Source organism: Eschrichtius robustus, chromosome 8 (genome assembly GCF_028021215.1).
Source record: "Eschrichtius robustus isolate mEscRob2 chromosome 8, mEscRob2.pri, whole genome shotgun sequence".
Lineage (NCBI taxonomy): Eukaryota > Metazoa > Chordata > Mammalia > Artiodactyla > Eschrichtiidae > Eschrichtius > Eschrichtius robustus.
This window is the reverse complement of record NC_090831.1, coordinates 56,481,032-56,499,171: the sequence shown is the minus strand read 5'-3', so window position 1 is coordinate 56,499,171 and position 18,140 is coordinate 56,481,032. Positions and strand designations below refer to the sequence as shown.

The 18,140-nt window shown below is 35.5% G+C and overlaps 1 protein-coding gene across 2 annotated transcripts in view; it reads left to right on the top strand.

Moving 5' to 3' along the window:
* ITGB8 (integrin subunit beta 8) overlaps positions 1 to 18,140 on the top strand; it is a 95,206-nt gene that overhangs the window by 66,803 nt on the left and 10,263 nt on the right. For both annotated transcript variants that reach the window (XM_068550522.1, XM_068550523.1), the window contains exons 7-10: positions 40 to 135; positions 9,363 to 9,452; positions 12,987 to 13,121; positions 15,748 to 16,153. In XM_068550522.1, coding sequence (XP_068406623.1) covers positions 40 to 135; positions 9,363 to 9,452; positions 12,987 to 13,121; positions 15,748 to 16,153 — 727 coding nt within the window. The remainder of the gene's footprint in view (positions 1 to 39; positions 136 to 9,362; positions 9,453 to 12,986; positions 13,122 to 15,747; positions 16,154 to 18,140) is intronic.

Here is an 18,140-nt window from a genome sequence, read left to right as displayed (position 1 = left end):
TAAATTTCACTCCCTTCTTTATTTCATTTTCTGTTACAGGAACATCCCTCACTAGGCCAACTTTCAGAAAAGTTAATAGACAACAACATTAATGTCATATTTGCAGTTCAAGGAAAACAGTTTCACTGGTATAAGGTATGTTAACTCCCAAAATATAAAAATTAAAATGTTTGCATCTATAGTTAAAATTAGAATACTTCTTAGAACCCCAGGTAAGGATTCTGGAGTTATTATACTTTGTACAATCTAAATTTAATACTGTATTAACTAACATAGCCCAGGTGTCCGTTCCTCTGGTGAGATGGGGCAGGAGATGCTCTCCTCAGCTCCTCGCCTGGGTGGGCAAGTCAGGCTCCAGGGCTGGCAGAAATCCTCGTGTGAGGGTCCCACTGAGTTCCCCGGTCAGAGTACTGCAGCTGAGCGGAGCGGCTGCTTGGGACTACTGCTCAGGTGCTGCAGAAAGCCTTCTTGGAATCTGACATGTTATCACTCTGGGACCATTGGCCAGCTGCTCCTGACTTGGTCACGTGAAGGCTCAGACTGTCCCAGTCTCTGAACTGAAGAGAACCAACACTATTAGCGTATCTCTCACCACCATGAATGCAAGGTATTTCAATTAAGAGTATCAGGAGGACATCTATAAATCCCAGACTGGCATGTGCAAGTTCTGAGTAATGGTGGAATAACCCAGTGTACCTGGGTGACCTTTGGAGACAGCTGAGACAGAGCTAAAACAGGGCAGTGGCTGACACCCAACTCATAGCCCATCTTCTCCAGCCGTGTGGCTGCCAGGGTCTTGGGGCTCCGGCCAGCTGTAAGGCCTGAGCCTCTGAGGTGGGAGCACTGAATTTAGGACATTGGTCTACCAGAGACCTCCCTGCCCCACGTAATATCAATCAGCGAGAGCTCTCCAAGAGATCTCCATCTCAAAGCTAAGACCCAGCTCCACTCAATGACCTGCAAGCTCCAGTGCTGGACACCCCATGCCAAACAACTAGCAAGGCAGGAACACAAACCTAGCCATCAGCAGAGAGGCTGCCTAAAATCATAATAAGTTCACAAACACCCCAAAACACACCACCAGACGCGGTCCTGCCAGAAAGACAAGATCCAGCCTCATCCACCAGAACACAGGCGCTAGTCGCCTCCAGCAGGAAACCTACACAACCCACTGAACCAACCTTACCCACTGTGGGCAGACGCCAAAAACAACAGGAACTACGAACCTGCAGCCTGTGAAAATGAGACCCAAAACACAGTAAGTTAAGCAAAATAAGACAGAGAAATACACAGCATATGAAGGAGCAAGGTAAAAACCCACCAGACCAAACAAATGGAGAGGAAATAGGCAGTCTACCTGAAAAACAATTCAGAGTAATGATAGTAAAGATGATCCAAGATCTTGGAAATAGAATGGAGAAAATACAAGAAACGTTTAGCAAGGACCTAGAAGAACTAAAGAGCAAACAAACAAGGATGAACAACACAATAAATGAAATTAAAAATTCTCCAGAAGGAAACAATAGCAGAAAAACTGAGGCAGAAGAACGGATAACTGACCTGGAAGATAAAATAGTGGAAATAACTGCCACAGAGCAGAATAAAGAAAAAAGAATGAAAACAATTCAGGACAGTCTCAGAGACCTCTGGGACAACATTAAATGCACCAACATTCAAATTATAGGGGCCCCAGAAGAAGAAGAGAAAAAAGAAAGGGACTGAGAAAATATTTGAAGAGATTATAGTTGAAAACTTCTCTAAAATGGGAAAGGAAATAGCCAATCAAGTCCAGGAAGCACAGAGAGCCCCAAACAGGATAAATCCAAGGAAAAACATGCCAAGACACATATTAATCAAACTATCAAAAACTAAATAAAAGGAAAAAATATTAAGAGCAGCAAGGGAAAAACAACAAATAACATACAAGGGAATCCCCATAAGGTTAACAGCTGATCTTTCAGCAGAAACTCTGCAAGCCAAAAGGAAGTGGCAGGACATATTTAAAGTGATGAAAGGGAAAAACCTACAACTAAGATTACTCTAACCACCAAGGATCTCATTCAGATTCGACAGAGAAATTAAAACCTTTACAGACAAGCAAAAGCTAAGAGAAACCACCAAACCAGCTTTACAACAAATGCTAAAGGAACTTCTCTAGGCAGGAAACACTAGAGAAGGAAAAGACCTACAATAACAAACCCAAAACAATTAAGAAAATAGTGATAGGAACATACATATCGATAATTACCTTAAATGTAAATGGGTTAAATGCTCCAACCAAAAGACACAGACTGGTTGAATGGATACAAAAACAAGACTCGTATATATACTGTCTACAAGAGACCCACTTCAGACCTAGGGACACATACAGACTGAAAGTGAGGGGATAGAAAAAGATATTCCATGCAAATGGAAATCAAAAGAAAGATGCAGTAGCAATTCTCATATCAGACAAAATAGACTTGAAAATAAAGACTACTACAAGAGACAAAGAAGGACAGTACATAATGACCAAGAGATCAATCCAAGAAGAAGATATAACAATTGAAAATATTTATGCACCCAACAAAGGAGCACCTCAAAACATAAGGCAAATGCTAACAGCCATAAAAGGGGAAATCGACAGTAACACAATCATAGTAGTGGACTTTAACACCCCAGTTTCACCAATGGACAGATCATCCAAAATGAAAATAAATAAGGAAACACAAGCTTTAAATGATACATTAAACAAGATGGACTTAATTGATATTTATAGGACATTCCATCCAAAAACAACAGGATACACTTTCTTCTCAAGTGCTCATGGAACATTCTCCAGGATAGATCATACTTGGGTCACAAATCAAGCCTTGGCAAATTTAAGAAAATTGAAATTCTATCAAGTATCTTTTGAAACCACAACGCTATGAGACTAGATATAAATTACAGGAAAAAATCTGTAAAAAATACAAACACATGGAGGCTAAACAATACACTACTAAATAATCAAGAGATCACTGAAGGAATCAAAGAGGAAATCAAAAAATACCTAGAAACAAATGACAATGAAAACACGACGACCCAAAACCTTTGGGATGCAGCAAAAGCAGTTCTAAGAGGGAAGTTTATAGCAATACAATCCTACCTCAAGAAACAAGAAACATTTCAAATAAACAACCTAACCTTACACCTAAAGCAAATAGAGAAAGAAGAAGAACAACAACAACAACAAAAAACCCAAAGTAAGCAGAAGGAAAGAAATCATAAAGATCAGATCAGAAATAAATGAAAAAGATATGAAGGAAATGATAGCAAAGATCAATAAAAATAAAAGCTGGTTCTTTGAGAAGATAAACAAAATTGATAAACCATTAGCCAGACTCATCAAGAAAAAAAGGGAGAAGACTCAAATCAATAGAATTAGAAATGAAAAAGGAGAAGTAACAACTGACACTGCAGAAATACAAAGGATCATGAGAGATTACTACAAGCAACTCTATGCCAATAAAATGGACAACCTGGAAGAAATGGACAAATTCTTAGAAAAGCACAATCTTCCGAGACTGAACCAGGAAGAAATAGAAAATATAAACAGACCAATCACAAGCACTGAAATTGAGACTGTGATTAAAAATCTTCCAACAAACAAAAGCCCAGGACCAGATGGCTTCACAGGCGAATTCCATCAAACATTTAGAGAAGAGCTAACAGCTATCCTTCTCAAACTCTTCCAAAACATAGCAGAGGGAGGAACACTCCCAAACTCATTCTACAAGGTCACCATCACCCTGATACCAAAACCAGACAAAGATGTCACAAAAAAAGAAAAGTACAGGTGAATATCACTGATGAACATAGATGCAAAAATCCTCAACAAAATATTAGCAAACAGAAGCCAACAGCACTTTAAAAGGATCATACACCCTGATCAAGTAAGGTTTATCCCAGGAATGCAAGGATTCTTCAATATATGCTAATCAATCACTGTGATAAACCATATTAAGAAATTGAAGGAGAAAAACCATATGATCATCTCAATAGATGCAGAAAAATCTTTCGACAAAATTCAAGCCTGATTTATGATAAAAACCCTCCAGATAGTAGGCATAGAGGGAACTTACCTCATCATAATAAAGGGCATGTATGACAAACCTGCAGCCAACATCGTTCTCAATGGTGAAAAACTGAAACTATTTCCTCTAAGATCAGGAACAAGACAAGGTTGTCCACTCTCATCACTATTATTCAACATAGTTTTGGAAGTTTTAGCCACAGCAATCAGAGAAGAAAAAGAAATAAAAGGAATCCAAATTGGAAAAGAAGAAGTAAAACTGTCACTGTTTGCAGATGACATGATACTATACATAGAGAATCCTAAAGATGCTACCAGAAAACCACTAGAGTTAAACAATGAATTTGGTAAAGTAGCAGGATACAAAATTAATGCACAGAAATCTCCTGCATTCTTATACACTAATGATGAAAAATCTGAAAGTGAAATTAAGAAAACACTCCCATTTACCGTTGCAACAAAAAAAATAAGATATTTAGGATTAAACCTACCTAAGGAGACAAAACACCTGTATGCAGAAAACTATAAGACACTGATGAAAGAAATTAAAGATGATACAAACAGATGGAGAGATATACCATGTTCTTGGATTCGAAGAATCAACATTGTGAAAACAACTATACTACCCAAAGCAATCTACAGATTCAACGCAATCCCTATCAAAGTACCAATGGCATTTTTCACAGAACTAGAACAAAAAATTTCACAATTTGTATGGAAACACAAAAGACCCCGAATAGACGAATAGCCAAAGCAATCTTGAGAAAGAAAAACGGAGCTCGAGGAATCAGGCTCCCTGACTTCAGACTATACTACAAAGCTACAGTAATCAGGACAGTATGGTACTGGCACAAAAACAGAAATATAGATCAATGGAACAGGATAGAAAGCCCAGAGATAAACCCACGCACATATGGTCATCTTATCTTTGATAAAGGAGGCAAGGATATACAATGGAGAAAAGACAGCCTCTTCAATAAGTGGTGCTGGGAAAACTGGACAGCTACATGTAAAAGAATGAAATTAGAACACTGCCTAACACCATACACAAAAATAAACTCAAAGTGGATTAAAGACCTAAATGTAAGGCCAGACACTATCAAACTCTTAGAGGAAAACATAGGCAGAGCACTCTGTCACATAAATCACAGCAAGATCCTTTTTGACCCACCTCCTAGAGAAAGGGAAATAAAAACAAAAATAAACAAATGGGACCTAATGAAACTTAAAAGCTTTTGCATAGCAAAGGAAACCAGAAAGAAGAGGAAAAGACAACCCTCAGAATAGGCAAAAATATTTGCAAATGAAGCAACTGACAAAGGATTAATCTCCAAAATATACAAGCAGCTCATGCAGCTCAATATCAAAAGAACAAAACAAGCCAATCCAAAAATGGGCCGAAAGCCTAAATAGACATTTCTCCAAAGAAGATATACAGATTGCCAACAAACACATGAAAGGATGCTCAACATTACTAATCATTAGAGAAATGCAAGTCAAAACTACAATGAGGTATCACCTCATACTGGTCTGAATGGCCATTATCAAAAAGTCTACAAACAATAAATGCTGGAGAGGGTTTGGAGAAAAGGGAACCCTCTTGCACTGTTGGTGGGAATGTAAATTGATACAGTTACTATGGAGAACAGTATGGAGGTTCCTTAAAAAGCTAAAAATAGAACTACCATACGACCCAGCAATTCCACTACTGGGCATATACCCTGAGAAAACCATAATTCAAAAAGAGTCATGTACCACAATATTCATTGCAGCTCTATTTACAGTAGCCAGGACATGGAAGCAACCTAAGTGTCCATTGACAGTTGAATGGATAAAGAAGAAGTGGCACATATATTCAATGGAATATTACTCTGCCATAAAAAGAAATGAAATTTAGTTACTTGTAGTGAGGTGGATGGACCTAGAGTCTTTCATACAAAGTGAAGTAAGTCAGAAAGAGAAAAATAAATACCGTATGCTAACACATATGTATGGAATCTAAAGAAAAAAAAATGGTTCTGAAGAACCTAGGGGCAGGACAGGAATAAAGACACAGACGTGGAAAGTGGACTTGAGGACACAGGGAGAGGGAGGGGTGGGCTGGGATGAGGTGAGAGAGTGGCATGGACATATATACACTACCAAATGTAGAATGGATGGCTGGTGGGAAGCAGCTGTATAGCACAGGGAGATCAGCTCGGTGCTTTGTGACCACCTAGAGGGGTGGGATATGGAGGCTGGGAAGGGGACGCAAGAGGGAGAGGATATGGGGATATATGTATACATACGGCTGGTTCACTTTGTTATACAGCAGAAGGTAACACACCATTGTAGAGCAATTATACTCCAATAAAGATGTTGAAAAAAAAAAAAAGTAATGTATACTACACAGGGTCTTAAGTTAGCATTTAAGTATAAATAAGTATAAATTCTATGTTTGTAACACCTAGAACCAAGTGTGGGCACTGATACTTGGTGTTGTACTGACTGTGACAATAATGGAGGAGACTTTTATCAGGTGAAAAGTAGTTCACACTCCAAGTATACCACTCAGGTCCAGAGTTCTGCGTTTTCTAGCCCATGGGCATACCTTTATAATAGATTAGGTTGGGGAATATCAGCATATTTTACAATAGCACCAACGTACCTAGATTTGGTCTAGGTCATCTAGTAAAGGAACAAGAGGAGCCATGGAAGTGGCTGACCCAGTCAAAGCCTTCCTACATAAGAATAATGTTGATTTTGTCCAGAATCTTTTGGGCCACGTAAGTCCTACAAGCCCAAAAGACATGTGGCACCGATGTCACTCTGGCAGCACCCCATGGGATTCCCCGTCACCCCCAAACCTATAACTTCTGTGATCCTGCTATAGCTTTCTTTTCACAGTCTTTTAGGTTATTTTTTCCAGAAAACTCTTTTTTTCATTTCTACAGTATTGTGATACCCTAATTGTCATTACACATATCTGTTCACTGGGTCTTCTTCATCTCCTTTGTTGTCTTTGCTTCTTCCTTCTACTCCCAATGCCCTTTACTTACTTTTTAATACTTCAGAGAAACTACATTTTCTTTTGGCTTCAACAAATACTTGAACCCATTTTCATTTGCCACAAAGCTGGTGTTCCCTTCAACAATTTCCCTAATACCTGACTACCATGTTTATCATCTGAAAGTGCTACTTAAATTATACTATTTCTTCTCTTAGAAATCTATAGTGAAAATATAAATCCCTGTTTTCCCAAACTTATATACCATGGAACCCCCTTTTAAAGCAAACAACCATTAATATCCGCAGAAGTAGGGCTCTGACCCAAATTAAATGCCCGAATCACTTTATTAACAGTAGTTAACTGCTTCCACTTATTGAGCACTTACTATTGTCAGGCACTGAGTTTATTAACATTAACTCATTTAATACTCTTAAAACTCATAACAATGAGGGCAATATTACTAGTATGCCCATTTTAAAGATGAAGGAAATGCATTTAGGGAGGTTATATACTTCCCCAAACTTTCCTAACAGCCTAAATCCTGTGTTCTTAACCTCTAAGCTTAAATTTCAAATTGAATTTCAACTTACTGTGCAGCTCTTTATTGCTTTTACCTCTTTTTTCTTTGCTATTTATTACTTCTTGATGGTGATATTAGCTCTAGTAGTTTCTCCCTACTCCTTTAAGAAAATTTCCACTGACTGTTAAACCATAAAACCAGGTTTATTATTAATTGAATTGTGTGCAAAGTAAGAGTCAGCAGGTTCTAAGAGTCAGCTAAGAGTCAGCTCTGCTAAGAGTCCTGTGTATGCCGTTGCAGTCACCTAATTTGGCTGCTCAGAGATATTTTTATTAATCATCTTCGTCTGGATTGTAACAGCTTCCTAACCCATCTCCCAAATCCACCTTCCACCCGGCTGCAGGATGAGCTATTTGAATCACAAGTGTGACCACAGTACTCCCTAGAGTAAAATGTTCCAGTGGTTCCCTCGGATCTAGAGGATCAAGTCTTTAATATTGTCTGCGTTAAACTTGTCCCTCCAGTCGTGCTTCTAATCCTCCTGTGTACACACACTCACCAGGCTCTTTCTTTCCTTTGTGACTTTGTTCTTGCTACCTATCTCCCATGCCTGGAAGCCCTTCTCCATCATTACTTGACTAACTTACTCATCCTTTAAGACCCAGCTCATGAATCACCTCCTCCAGGAAAGAGTCCCTGACAGCTTTCCCCAGCTCTCAAATGCTTGCTCAGTATCCCTCTCATTAGGGTCTGTACATATGTCTATTGCTTCAGGTGTATGTTGTTTTTTGAAACTGTCATTTATATTCCTGTGAGATCCTTAAGGATGGAAACTATGTGGCCTAGCAATTTAGCATTTCCAAAGTGGTATATGGTGGTTAGTTAATAAAGGTTGTATAAATGAATTTTAAAAATATTTAACTGATACATTTTCCCTATTACCTGAGATACCAAATTGTTAGTAACCAAGTAGTAGCTGGCATACAGCAGGAACTTAATGATACTTGTGAATGGTAAAATGAGTGTATAAATGTATTTCAAGACTTTTCATAATCTGATTCCATATAAATATGCACCATTCACTCTAGTCAGACTAGTTTCTTCTCTATTCTTACTTCATCTACAACTTGGGTAAACCTTTAAGCCTTTGCTAATTCTCATTTCTCACTAGGAATACTAGTCGATTCCATAATTATTATGTACCATCCATCAAGAACACCTGCTCCGTGAAGCTTCCATTTGTGACTTTGATTTTTTTCTCCTGTCTGGGCAAATATGTCCTAAAGACCATTCCATGGAAAAGTAGTTCTGCAAAATATTTGTATATGTTACATGAGAAAAGAGTTTTGTAATTAAGGAAATGTTAGGGAATGCTGCATTTAATAATGCTAAATTATTTCTGAATTGCAGTGGTGTACATTTTGAGTCTCTATGTGGAATAAACCATACGCAGAACTTATCAAACTTATTTGCCCTCAGAACCCTTTTCATTTTAAAATCTCTTGGGACCATGTTCTATGGGAGATAGTTTGGGAAATGCCTGTCTGTGCTTTGAGTTTTAGGTCAGCATGTAACTTGTGCACGCACACACACTCATGCACATACAAATACATACTATTTCAGGTACATATGTTTTGGCTGCTCTGCTTAGTTGCTTATATTTTTCTTGTGTCTCATATTTTTTGATTCATGTAATGAATCACCTTCCACTGATAACTACAAGATTTTTTAATATTTGTCGATTGCTAAACCATTGTATACTATTGTCATTAAGTGCAGGTTATTGGTATGTTTTCTAGGATCTTCTACCCCTCTTGCCTGGCACCATTGCTGGTGAAATAGAATCAAAGGCTGCAAACCTCAATAATCTGGTTGTAGAAGCCTATCAGGTATGTATATACTGTACACATTTTTTCAAATAAACTTTTAACCCCAATTTCTATGGCAAGGTACAAACTAATGCCCTATCATCTTGAGAGGAGTGGTGGAAAAAACAGATTAGGAATTAGGAAACTGAGGTTAGCCCTGGCTCTACCACTAACTAGTTATAGAACCTTGGGAAAGTCATTTCAGCTTTCTGTGCTTCACTATGTCTCATTGACACAGTTTACTAAACTCAGGTTGAGCTAGAGACTATCTAAATTTCCTTCCTCATCAAATGTTCAGTGAGTCACCAAATCACAGCTATAGAATATACTTTATTACCAAGAAATTTCACAATTTCCAGTGCCATAAAGATAAGTAATCAATCCACAGTGTTATTTAAACAGCAACTTTCCAGGGAAAATGAACTATATGAGATATAGAGATTACTAAGAGAACTTTGTTGGGGTCTCCTAGATCAATCACTTGGTTGTTCGATCATTTACTTCAGCAGTTTTACCAAACTAGTTTGATTAAAAGAATCACCCTAAGAGATACACTACTTTATTGAGATGACAGTTTTATGCTGTCCCCAGTTTGTGTAGAGTGGGTACCAAATGCAAAGATTTAAGAAACATCTGCTCTCTCAATCTAGGTCATTTCTGGATAGAATAATCTCTTTTAAGAAGTTGTAATAATAGTAGCTGTCATTTTAATACCACTAAGAACCAGTTATTTTCCATACATGACCTCATTTAATCCACACAACCGACCTATAAGGCAGGTATTAGTACTCCCACTGTGTATTTGTAGAACTTCAAAGAAGCTAAGCAAATCAATCAAAGGCCAAACAGCTAACAAGCAGAAGCAGCAGCACCAGAACCTAGGTCTTCCTTAATTCTAGCTTCCAGGTGCTTCCTCCTGTGTTACACAATCTGTTTTTCTGTTGTTGTTTTTTCTTTTTTACATAGTGTCTAAAGATATGCTTTATTCTACCTTGAATTTATGCACCATTGATAAACTCTCACTTCCCAAAATTCTCTTTTTCCCTTCCTGACACAGTAGAGTTGAACAGTGTTAACAGTAGCCCAAGCATTTTGAGAAATCTCAGGCTTCTCTACTCATTTTCTTCATGGAACATCTGCCTTCAACTCAGGTACAAAAGAGAAAGGCAGGAAGTAGACACGGGATAGAAAATGAAGGACTTGTTTAAACTTTCCTTTTTTAAAAGGAAAATAAACCTTGCGACATTTTTTTGTTTTTGTGTTTTTTGCCAAGGAATTTTTCTATGTCTGAAGACTATGTTGGATGAAATAAGAAAAGCATCTTTAATTATATTTCTTCTTCACTGTTACGAAACAAAAACAAAAACAAAAACAAAAAACATTAGGACTGGTGGAGCTTCTTATCAAGGAAAACCAAACCTGTGTACAATTCATTCCCATCCGAAGTTTGTTCCCAAGTATAATCAAAATAAGAAAGGAGCTTACAGTGTTAGAAGTCACCCTAGTTTTCATAGTATGAACCCATTTATTACCCCAAAGAAAAAATGTAAGTTGACAAACTTTCCTGTATCTCAAACTGCACCCATGGAAAGGGAAACAGCAGGGTTTTTTTCATGTTCTTTATTTGCTAGGATAGGTGTGTGATGCATTATCTAATTGCGGTTCTGATTAACCTTAAACAATTTGAAAATACTAACAAAACCAACAAAAACTCTGGCTAAACAATCTCCTTAAGTTGGGATTCTGTTATTATTTTACATATGTCTATACTTTCAAAATTCTTCTGAAATTTCATTTTGTCTTCACAGTTCAACAGAAACTCTTCACAGTTCATTGAAGAAAAAAATAATAAAAATATTTTATTCTAACTTTTAATACTTTGCATTTCCTTTTTAAGACTTTTATAAAATTATATACAAATTTAGTACATGGTGAATGTGATTGCATTTTGTTTTTTATCCTTTACATCTGCATTGCCATTAGAATTAAAACTATATAAAAATCATGACTATAATAACTTAATAGTAATTTAGCTGAAATTAAGACATAAAAAAATAAATTATGTTGAATAAAAAAGAATTATACATTAGAAAACATAAATTCTGCCTCTGTACCTGTTAGATATTAAAAGACAAGCTTAAGACTGTGTCTGAAACTTAATTTCTTAATCTCAAAACTGGGCAGAATTTTAGATATTTGTCTTCATACCCTGTTTGAAAAACATTGGTGAAACTAGCTTAAGGTTTTAAGGGAAGCAGAATTTCAAAAGGGCAAAAAGAACAGTCATGGTATTAGGAACTTCCTTCTGATTTGTCAAACCATCACCATATCGATACCATTAGAAGCTTCTATGTTTTGCTGAAATTGTTTAATTAAGTGATTACAATGTATGAATTCTCTGGTAGATAAAAAATGTGACTAACATAGTCTTACCTTTATTCAAATAAAATTTGCTAATTTGAGGAAGTATCTTACTCTAAAGATTTACTACCATAATTCCATGATCAACTATTAATCAGTAAGCACACATCTCTTTACTGATTATACAGTTGAACAAGAAAAATTACTCAAGTAAAGAATTAGAAACCATGGGGATTTCTTTTTCCTTCACACCCTGCTACTCACTCTCTTTCCTTAGGTACATACTTCGTCTTTTCCCTTTCCTTTTGTTTACAAAAATAAGTTAAGGATTTTTACATGTGGTAGACTTTTAGTTTTATGAGATGAAATTCACACAGATCTACAGAATATATTTAATGTAGCTAGAACTTTTGGAACTCAGAGATTGGATGAAATTAGGATGTGCTTGATACATAATAGGCAATACATACATGTTTTTTGAATGATTATATAAATGAGTGAATAAATGACCAAATGATTTTCTGCCCAGTAAGGGGCCCTATTTCAGTATTAAGAATTGGAACAAATTTGATTGACATAAGCAAGCCCCAGGGATTTGGCAAAAATCCTAGGCCATTCTTGGAGAATTTATAGAGCCATAACTGGCAGGTATTTCTTATACTTACAGTATAGAAATGCCCTCCCAAAAATTTACCTTTCAATTCTGTATCAATAAGGCAGTTTAGCTTTCATGATAGTCTAAAGTGTTTGAAACTGAAATGCTTCTTTAACAGCTGTAAATGTCAGAAGCATGTTCCAGATTTTAAGCTGTCAAGATTTAGCCTCTGTGATGATATATGTATTCTCAATGCTTTATTTAAATTTTATCAAAAAATATAAATATTATTGGATTAAAATGATTATTTTCCTAACAGGCTGAGTGAGAAATATCTCTGAAGTGATCAAAATGCAGTCATGGAAATATGTGAAAAAATAGAGCCATTTAAATGCAGATAATCCTTCAGTATTTTTTATGTATTTCAAATGTAATTGGGTCATTATGTGGAAACACTGTTTTTAATCGACCTTTTACAGAGACAAACTCTTTGATTTAGTTAAAAGTTAAATCTAGAACGACATGATAAACTTGACTCTGTTTTGTTGCTTACATTAGAAACTGCTATAGTATACAACTAAAAAATGTCATCTCTGCAGAAACTCATTTCAGAAGTGAAAGTTCAGGTGGAAAACCAGATAAAAGGCATCTATTTTAACATTACTGCCATCTGTCCAGATGGGAGCAGAAAGCCAGGCACAGATGGATGCGGAAATGTGACAAGCAATGACGAAGTATGTGGGTGTGCGTTTTTCCCATTTAAAGTAAACTAAGTTGTTTGGCATGCTTTCTTACAGAAAAATCAAACCATTCAGAAAAATTTTGTTTACTACTGACCTCAAGCATCTCATTTACACTTCAAAGTAACTTTTATTATCTACTCCCTAAGTTCCTACTTGTTGTAACTCCATTGACTGTTTTCTCAAACTCTCTAGTTAAAATAAATAAATATATATCATATTAAATAATTATTTAATAACTTTAAACTTAGATAACACAGCCAGTGATTGTTAGGAAATCATATCTCCTCAAACAAGAAGTGCCTATACTTAGGATGATGATAATACCTTTTTGTTTCAAATCTGAAAATTCTCAGAGTAAATGTGAAAGTTGAAAGTAAAAACGAAAGAGAAGAATGCTGTTGATAAATATTAAGAGTTACAAAATCTTTCACTTTGTGATTGTCCCAGTACACTTGTATTATCTCAATACGATGACCTACGAGGTAGGGAAATTTGTTAAGAACAACAACAACAAAAAAGTGTCATCATTTAACTAAAAAGGAATGAAATATGGAAAAGAGAGATCCGGATTATAGCAGCATCAGGAAATAGGACCAGGGGAGATAGGGATTCTCCCAGGACTGGCACAATAGAAAGTAAATACACAGAAATATGCTTTTAAAAGAAATTCTTGCAGAATGAAGTGATTTTCAGTGAGTTATTTACCTCTTGAGGCATCAGTTGCCTCATTTTTAAATAAATAGCTAGAACTAGAAGATTTCTAATCCCGCCTCCATCCATCTCTAAGGTTCTATGATGTTATTATTTTAATATCATGCTACAGAGAAAAAGAAAAAGTTATTGAAAGAGATTAAAAATCCTAGTATTCTAACGTTGAATAAAGGAGAATCTTCCTTCTCTTTAATTAGAATATAATTTTCCCTCTTGGGAAGTTTAGAATCTGCAGGTAGTATAGTTGTTCCAACAAGCTGTATATTTGAAATTAATTATTTCAAATTCAAATTCTGTAGGCTCCTCCATAATCACTCCTTGAATTTTGTTCAAAAGACATTTTATGCCAGTTTACAAAATACATATATAATTTCCACTAAATATAGAGAAATTTTGTGCTAGCAAAAGATAGTGCTAAGTTAGTTTCTGAGAAAGGGTTACCTTTTTAGAAGTAGCTCCTTCTTTCAAAATCGATTTTGGCAGAATGGTTTTCCTTACTCCTTACATTTTTTTTTCTTTTTCTTTGTCTACATCCCTTTTTTCCCTCACTTTCAACCAAGTAGTATAAACAGTTTGACTAAGGAAGAGTCATTTGACCACTTAATTATATAAACCCCAAGTTTTGCTCTATTAATACTGGCAGTTGATCACATTATCCTACAGTCTGTTAATCCTTATATTTTTAAAGAGAAAAAACATTTCAAGTCTGACACCAACAGTATTGATTTTAATATTATGAGACTAATTCTAATTCCGAATGGATATATATATATAACGTATAAACCTAAATTTAGACCTTTCATGTCATTGTGTATATTTGTGCTAGGCTTTTTGGTTGGGATGGATATCTATCTATCTATATCTATATACACATACATACAGAGAGAGTGTGCGAATCCTTATATATTCATATGTATATCCATCCATATATATTCATCCATATCTATCATCTATCTATCTAATCTAACTCCATCCCAATCAAAAAGCCTAGCACAAAGTATTTTTAAATTGTAACATATCTCAGTCTAACATGGAAAAAAAACATGTAACTTTATTTGCCAAAGTACCTGAAGATCATAAGGTGAGTTAACAAATATAAATAGACACACTAAGCCAATCGTGTTGTACAGGAAGGCAAAATAGAGAAAAAGGAAAAATTTGGCAGGAGAAAGACATTCTGTAGTTTGCATGGGGGAAACCAATTCCTGCCAGGCCAGATCCTTAGTTGTGGACTAACATCTTCCACTGAGACAAATGTATGACCTTGTACTGAGATCTTAAGATCTAAAAGTGAGAATCCTAAATCTTTTTCCCTTGAGTAACATCAGGGAAAGCCCCATGTTTTCTTCTTAACACCATGTATAAACTAAAATTTAACTCTAAAACTTACTTGGGCCCCTGGAAAACAGAAACAAAATAAAAATTGTTCATTTGAACAATTGTTCATCTCAGGGTTTTAAACCAGTAGAGCAGAAGCTCTTGACTTTAGTTTATCTGATCTATCTTTAGTGCCAGATATATTCAGTAACTCCACATGTTAAGGACCAAATCCAGAAAATGGTCTATTCTCTCTCAAGTTTACTAAGAAGTCAGTTGAGGATATAAATTCATGATCAGAAGTAGAGTACACATTTCAAATAGGCTTGAACCCATGTCCATTTAATGCTGCAATACAGGCAAGTCTCAGTCATTGCATCATTTAACTCTCCAGTTCATTAATTAGGAAATAAATGAAATTAAAAAGGAATGTTATGTCTACATATGAGAGTGCATGTGTAATTTATAAATATTAATTTCTATAAGATGGTATATTATTGACTTAAATATTATTAACAGATATAATATTGGTAATAAAAATTATCAAGACATATAAATATATTTTCTTCCTCCCCACCCACAAATTTAGGTTCTTTTCAATGTAACAGTTACAATGGAAAAATGTGATGTCATGGAAGGAAAGAGCTATGCAATAATCAAACCTATTGGTTTCAATGAAACCACTAAAATTCATATACATAGAAACTGCAGCTGTCAGTGTGATGACAGCAGAGGACCTAAAAGAAAGTGTGTAGAAGAAACTTTTCTAGATGCCAAGTGCTTCCAGTGTGATGAGAATAAATGTCATTTTGATGAAGATCAATTTCCTTCTGAAAGTTGCAAGTCACACAAGGATCAACCTGCCTGCAGCGGTAGAGGAGTTTGTATTTGTGGGAAATGTTTATGTCACAAAATTAAGCTTGGAAAAGTGTATGGACAATACTGTGAAAAAGATGACTTTTCTTGTCCATATCACCATGGAAATCTGTGTGCTGGTGAGTATAAGTATGTACATGCAGTTATTTATATAGTTATATATTAAACCAGCATATATGTTAAAGTATCTTTAAATCACATCTTTATAATTACCAACTTTGAATCTGAATTTAACATTCAAACTTTCAAAGTCTGTGAAATTAGGACATAGCCACAGATTTACAGTACATGATTCTGATATTTACAGTTTAAATTATTTTGTACAGGAAATATTTAAAAATTAAAACCAAAAGTTAATTGTTATTTTCAAGTATGCCTTGATCTTGTAAAGACATATACCAGAAAAGGAAATTACTGATAATGTCTGACAGATTTTCTATAATCTGGGTATTCTTCTAGAAGGATCTGATTCATTCTCATAAGTGGTTACTCCCTCCATCTTGCTCAGAGGATAGTTAGCTATAAAAATATACTTTTCATTCATTGTAAAATTCTTAATGCATTATCATAGATGGCATTGTAAATCTGTAGTAATTTAAATTTCTCTAGTTTATTTTTGGAAGAACGCCAGCAACAAAACCGTCAAATGACAGAATTCTTCAAGAAAATGCTGGTTTCATAAGAAATCTAGATTAGTCCCAGAGGCCACAAACAGACCAGATTTGAAAATGAGATAATTTAAAACGAAAATATCAAAAGTACTTTTTGGCTAATTCAGTTTACTGCCACCTAGAGGTTACATTCTAGAAAATATATGCAACATTTGAAAATTAATACAAAATATTATTTTTAAATGAATTAATTTTTTTGTGACAGTGTGCTAAATCCACTTATTGTTAAAGCACCTTTTTAAAGTTTGCATTTTGGTAAGCAGATATTAATTGAATTATTGATGAAATGAAATATTTCATTGTAATAAGCATATGGAAAGTAACAAACCTATACAAAATAAATTTTTATTCTTGTGTAAATTAAAAATGTGCCCTATATCACATAAATATGTGATGGCAAATTTCCTTTATATTCTATCTTATACACATAATATTTTATATTCTAAACATTTATTCAGCTGTACCTGGTATCTAGGTAGAATGGATTATAGATGACTTTAGAACAAACTGCAACTGTCATCTAATTTTTTAGTGTTAATCCTGTTTGGGACAGGGCAGAAAAAGAATTCTGAGATCATCATTTCCCACAGCTGTCAAGCTCTCAATGAACTTTGAATACACTGAGAATCCCAGTCTCTGTTAATAGTAGAATATTAAAAATCAATGTACTGGTCCTTCTATATGACTATGATACTACTGACCTACAGGCAGTTGAGAATCTGCTTTGAATTATTTGTATATAAGTTATAAATGCAAACTGTAGGCTGACAAGCATTTTCTTCACTAGTGTCCTTTGAGAATAAAAACACATGATCACAGATCTGCTGGCTAGGATTAGGCATGCAGCCCATATACAGGGAACCGGGTCTGGCAGGCATTTGTTTGGCCTGGATATCATTAGTTTTACATTTAACAAATTGAGCTGATCCAACAGTAGATGCTATGGAACAGTTACCCTGTGAGGTGCTCCACAATAAAAGGAAGGAGGGAGGAAGCCAGCAATCGAGGGAAGGAAGGAAAGGAGGAAGAGAAGGAGGGAGGGAGGAAAAGAGAGAGGGAAAGAGGAGAAAGGAAGGAAAGAAGAAAGGAAGGGAAAGTCTTTGGCCAGATAAACTTGAAAAACATTTTACAGCCCTGAAAATTTACCCTCTCTTGATGATTTCTAGTTCACATTAGCATATTAAATCTTGGATACTTCCTGCAGGCTAAAATCCACTTAACTGAGTATAATCAGTGTTCTTCCTCAACTACAACGTGCACACACATACCACCTTGCTTTCTTTCTTGCTTTCTCTCATTTACCACCTAATAACACCTCACAGCATACTTTAAGACATGCCCCACAAACCTGCTAAATAATGTGTTGAAGATGTGAAAGGATTACTTCAACTTCCCCAGAGATCTTATCTTTAAACAAGGCACTAGCAGAACTGAA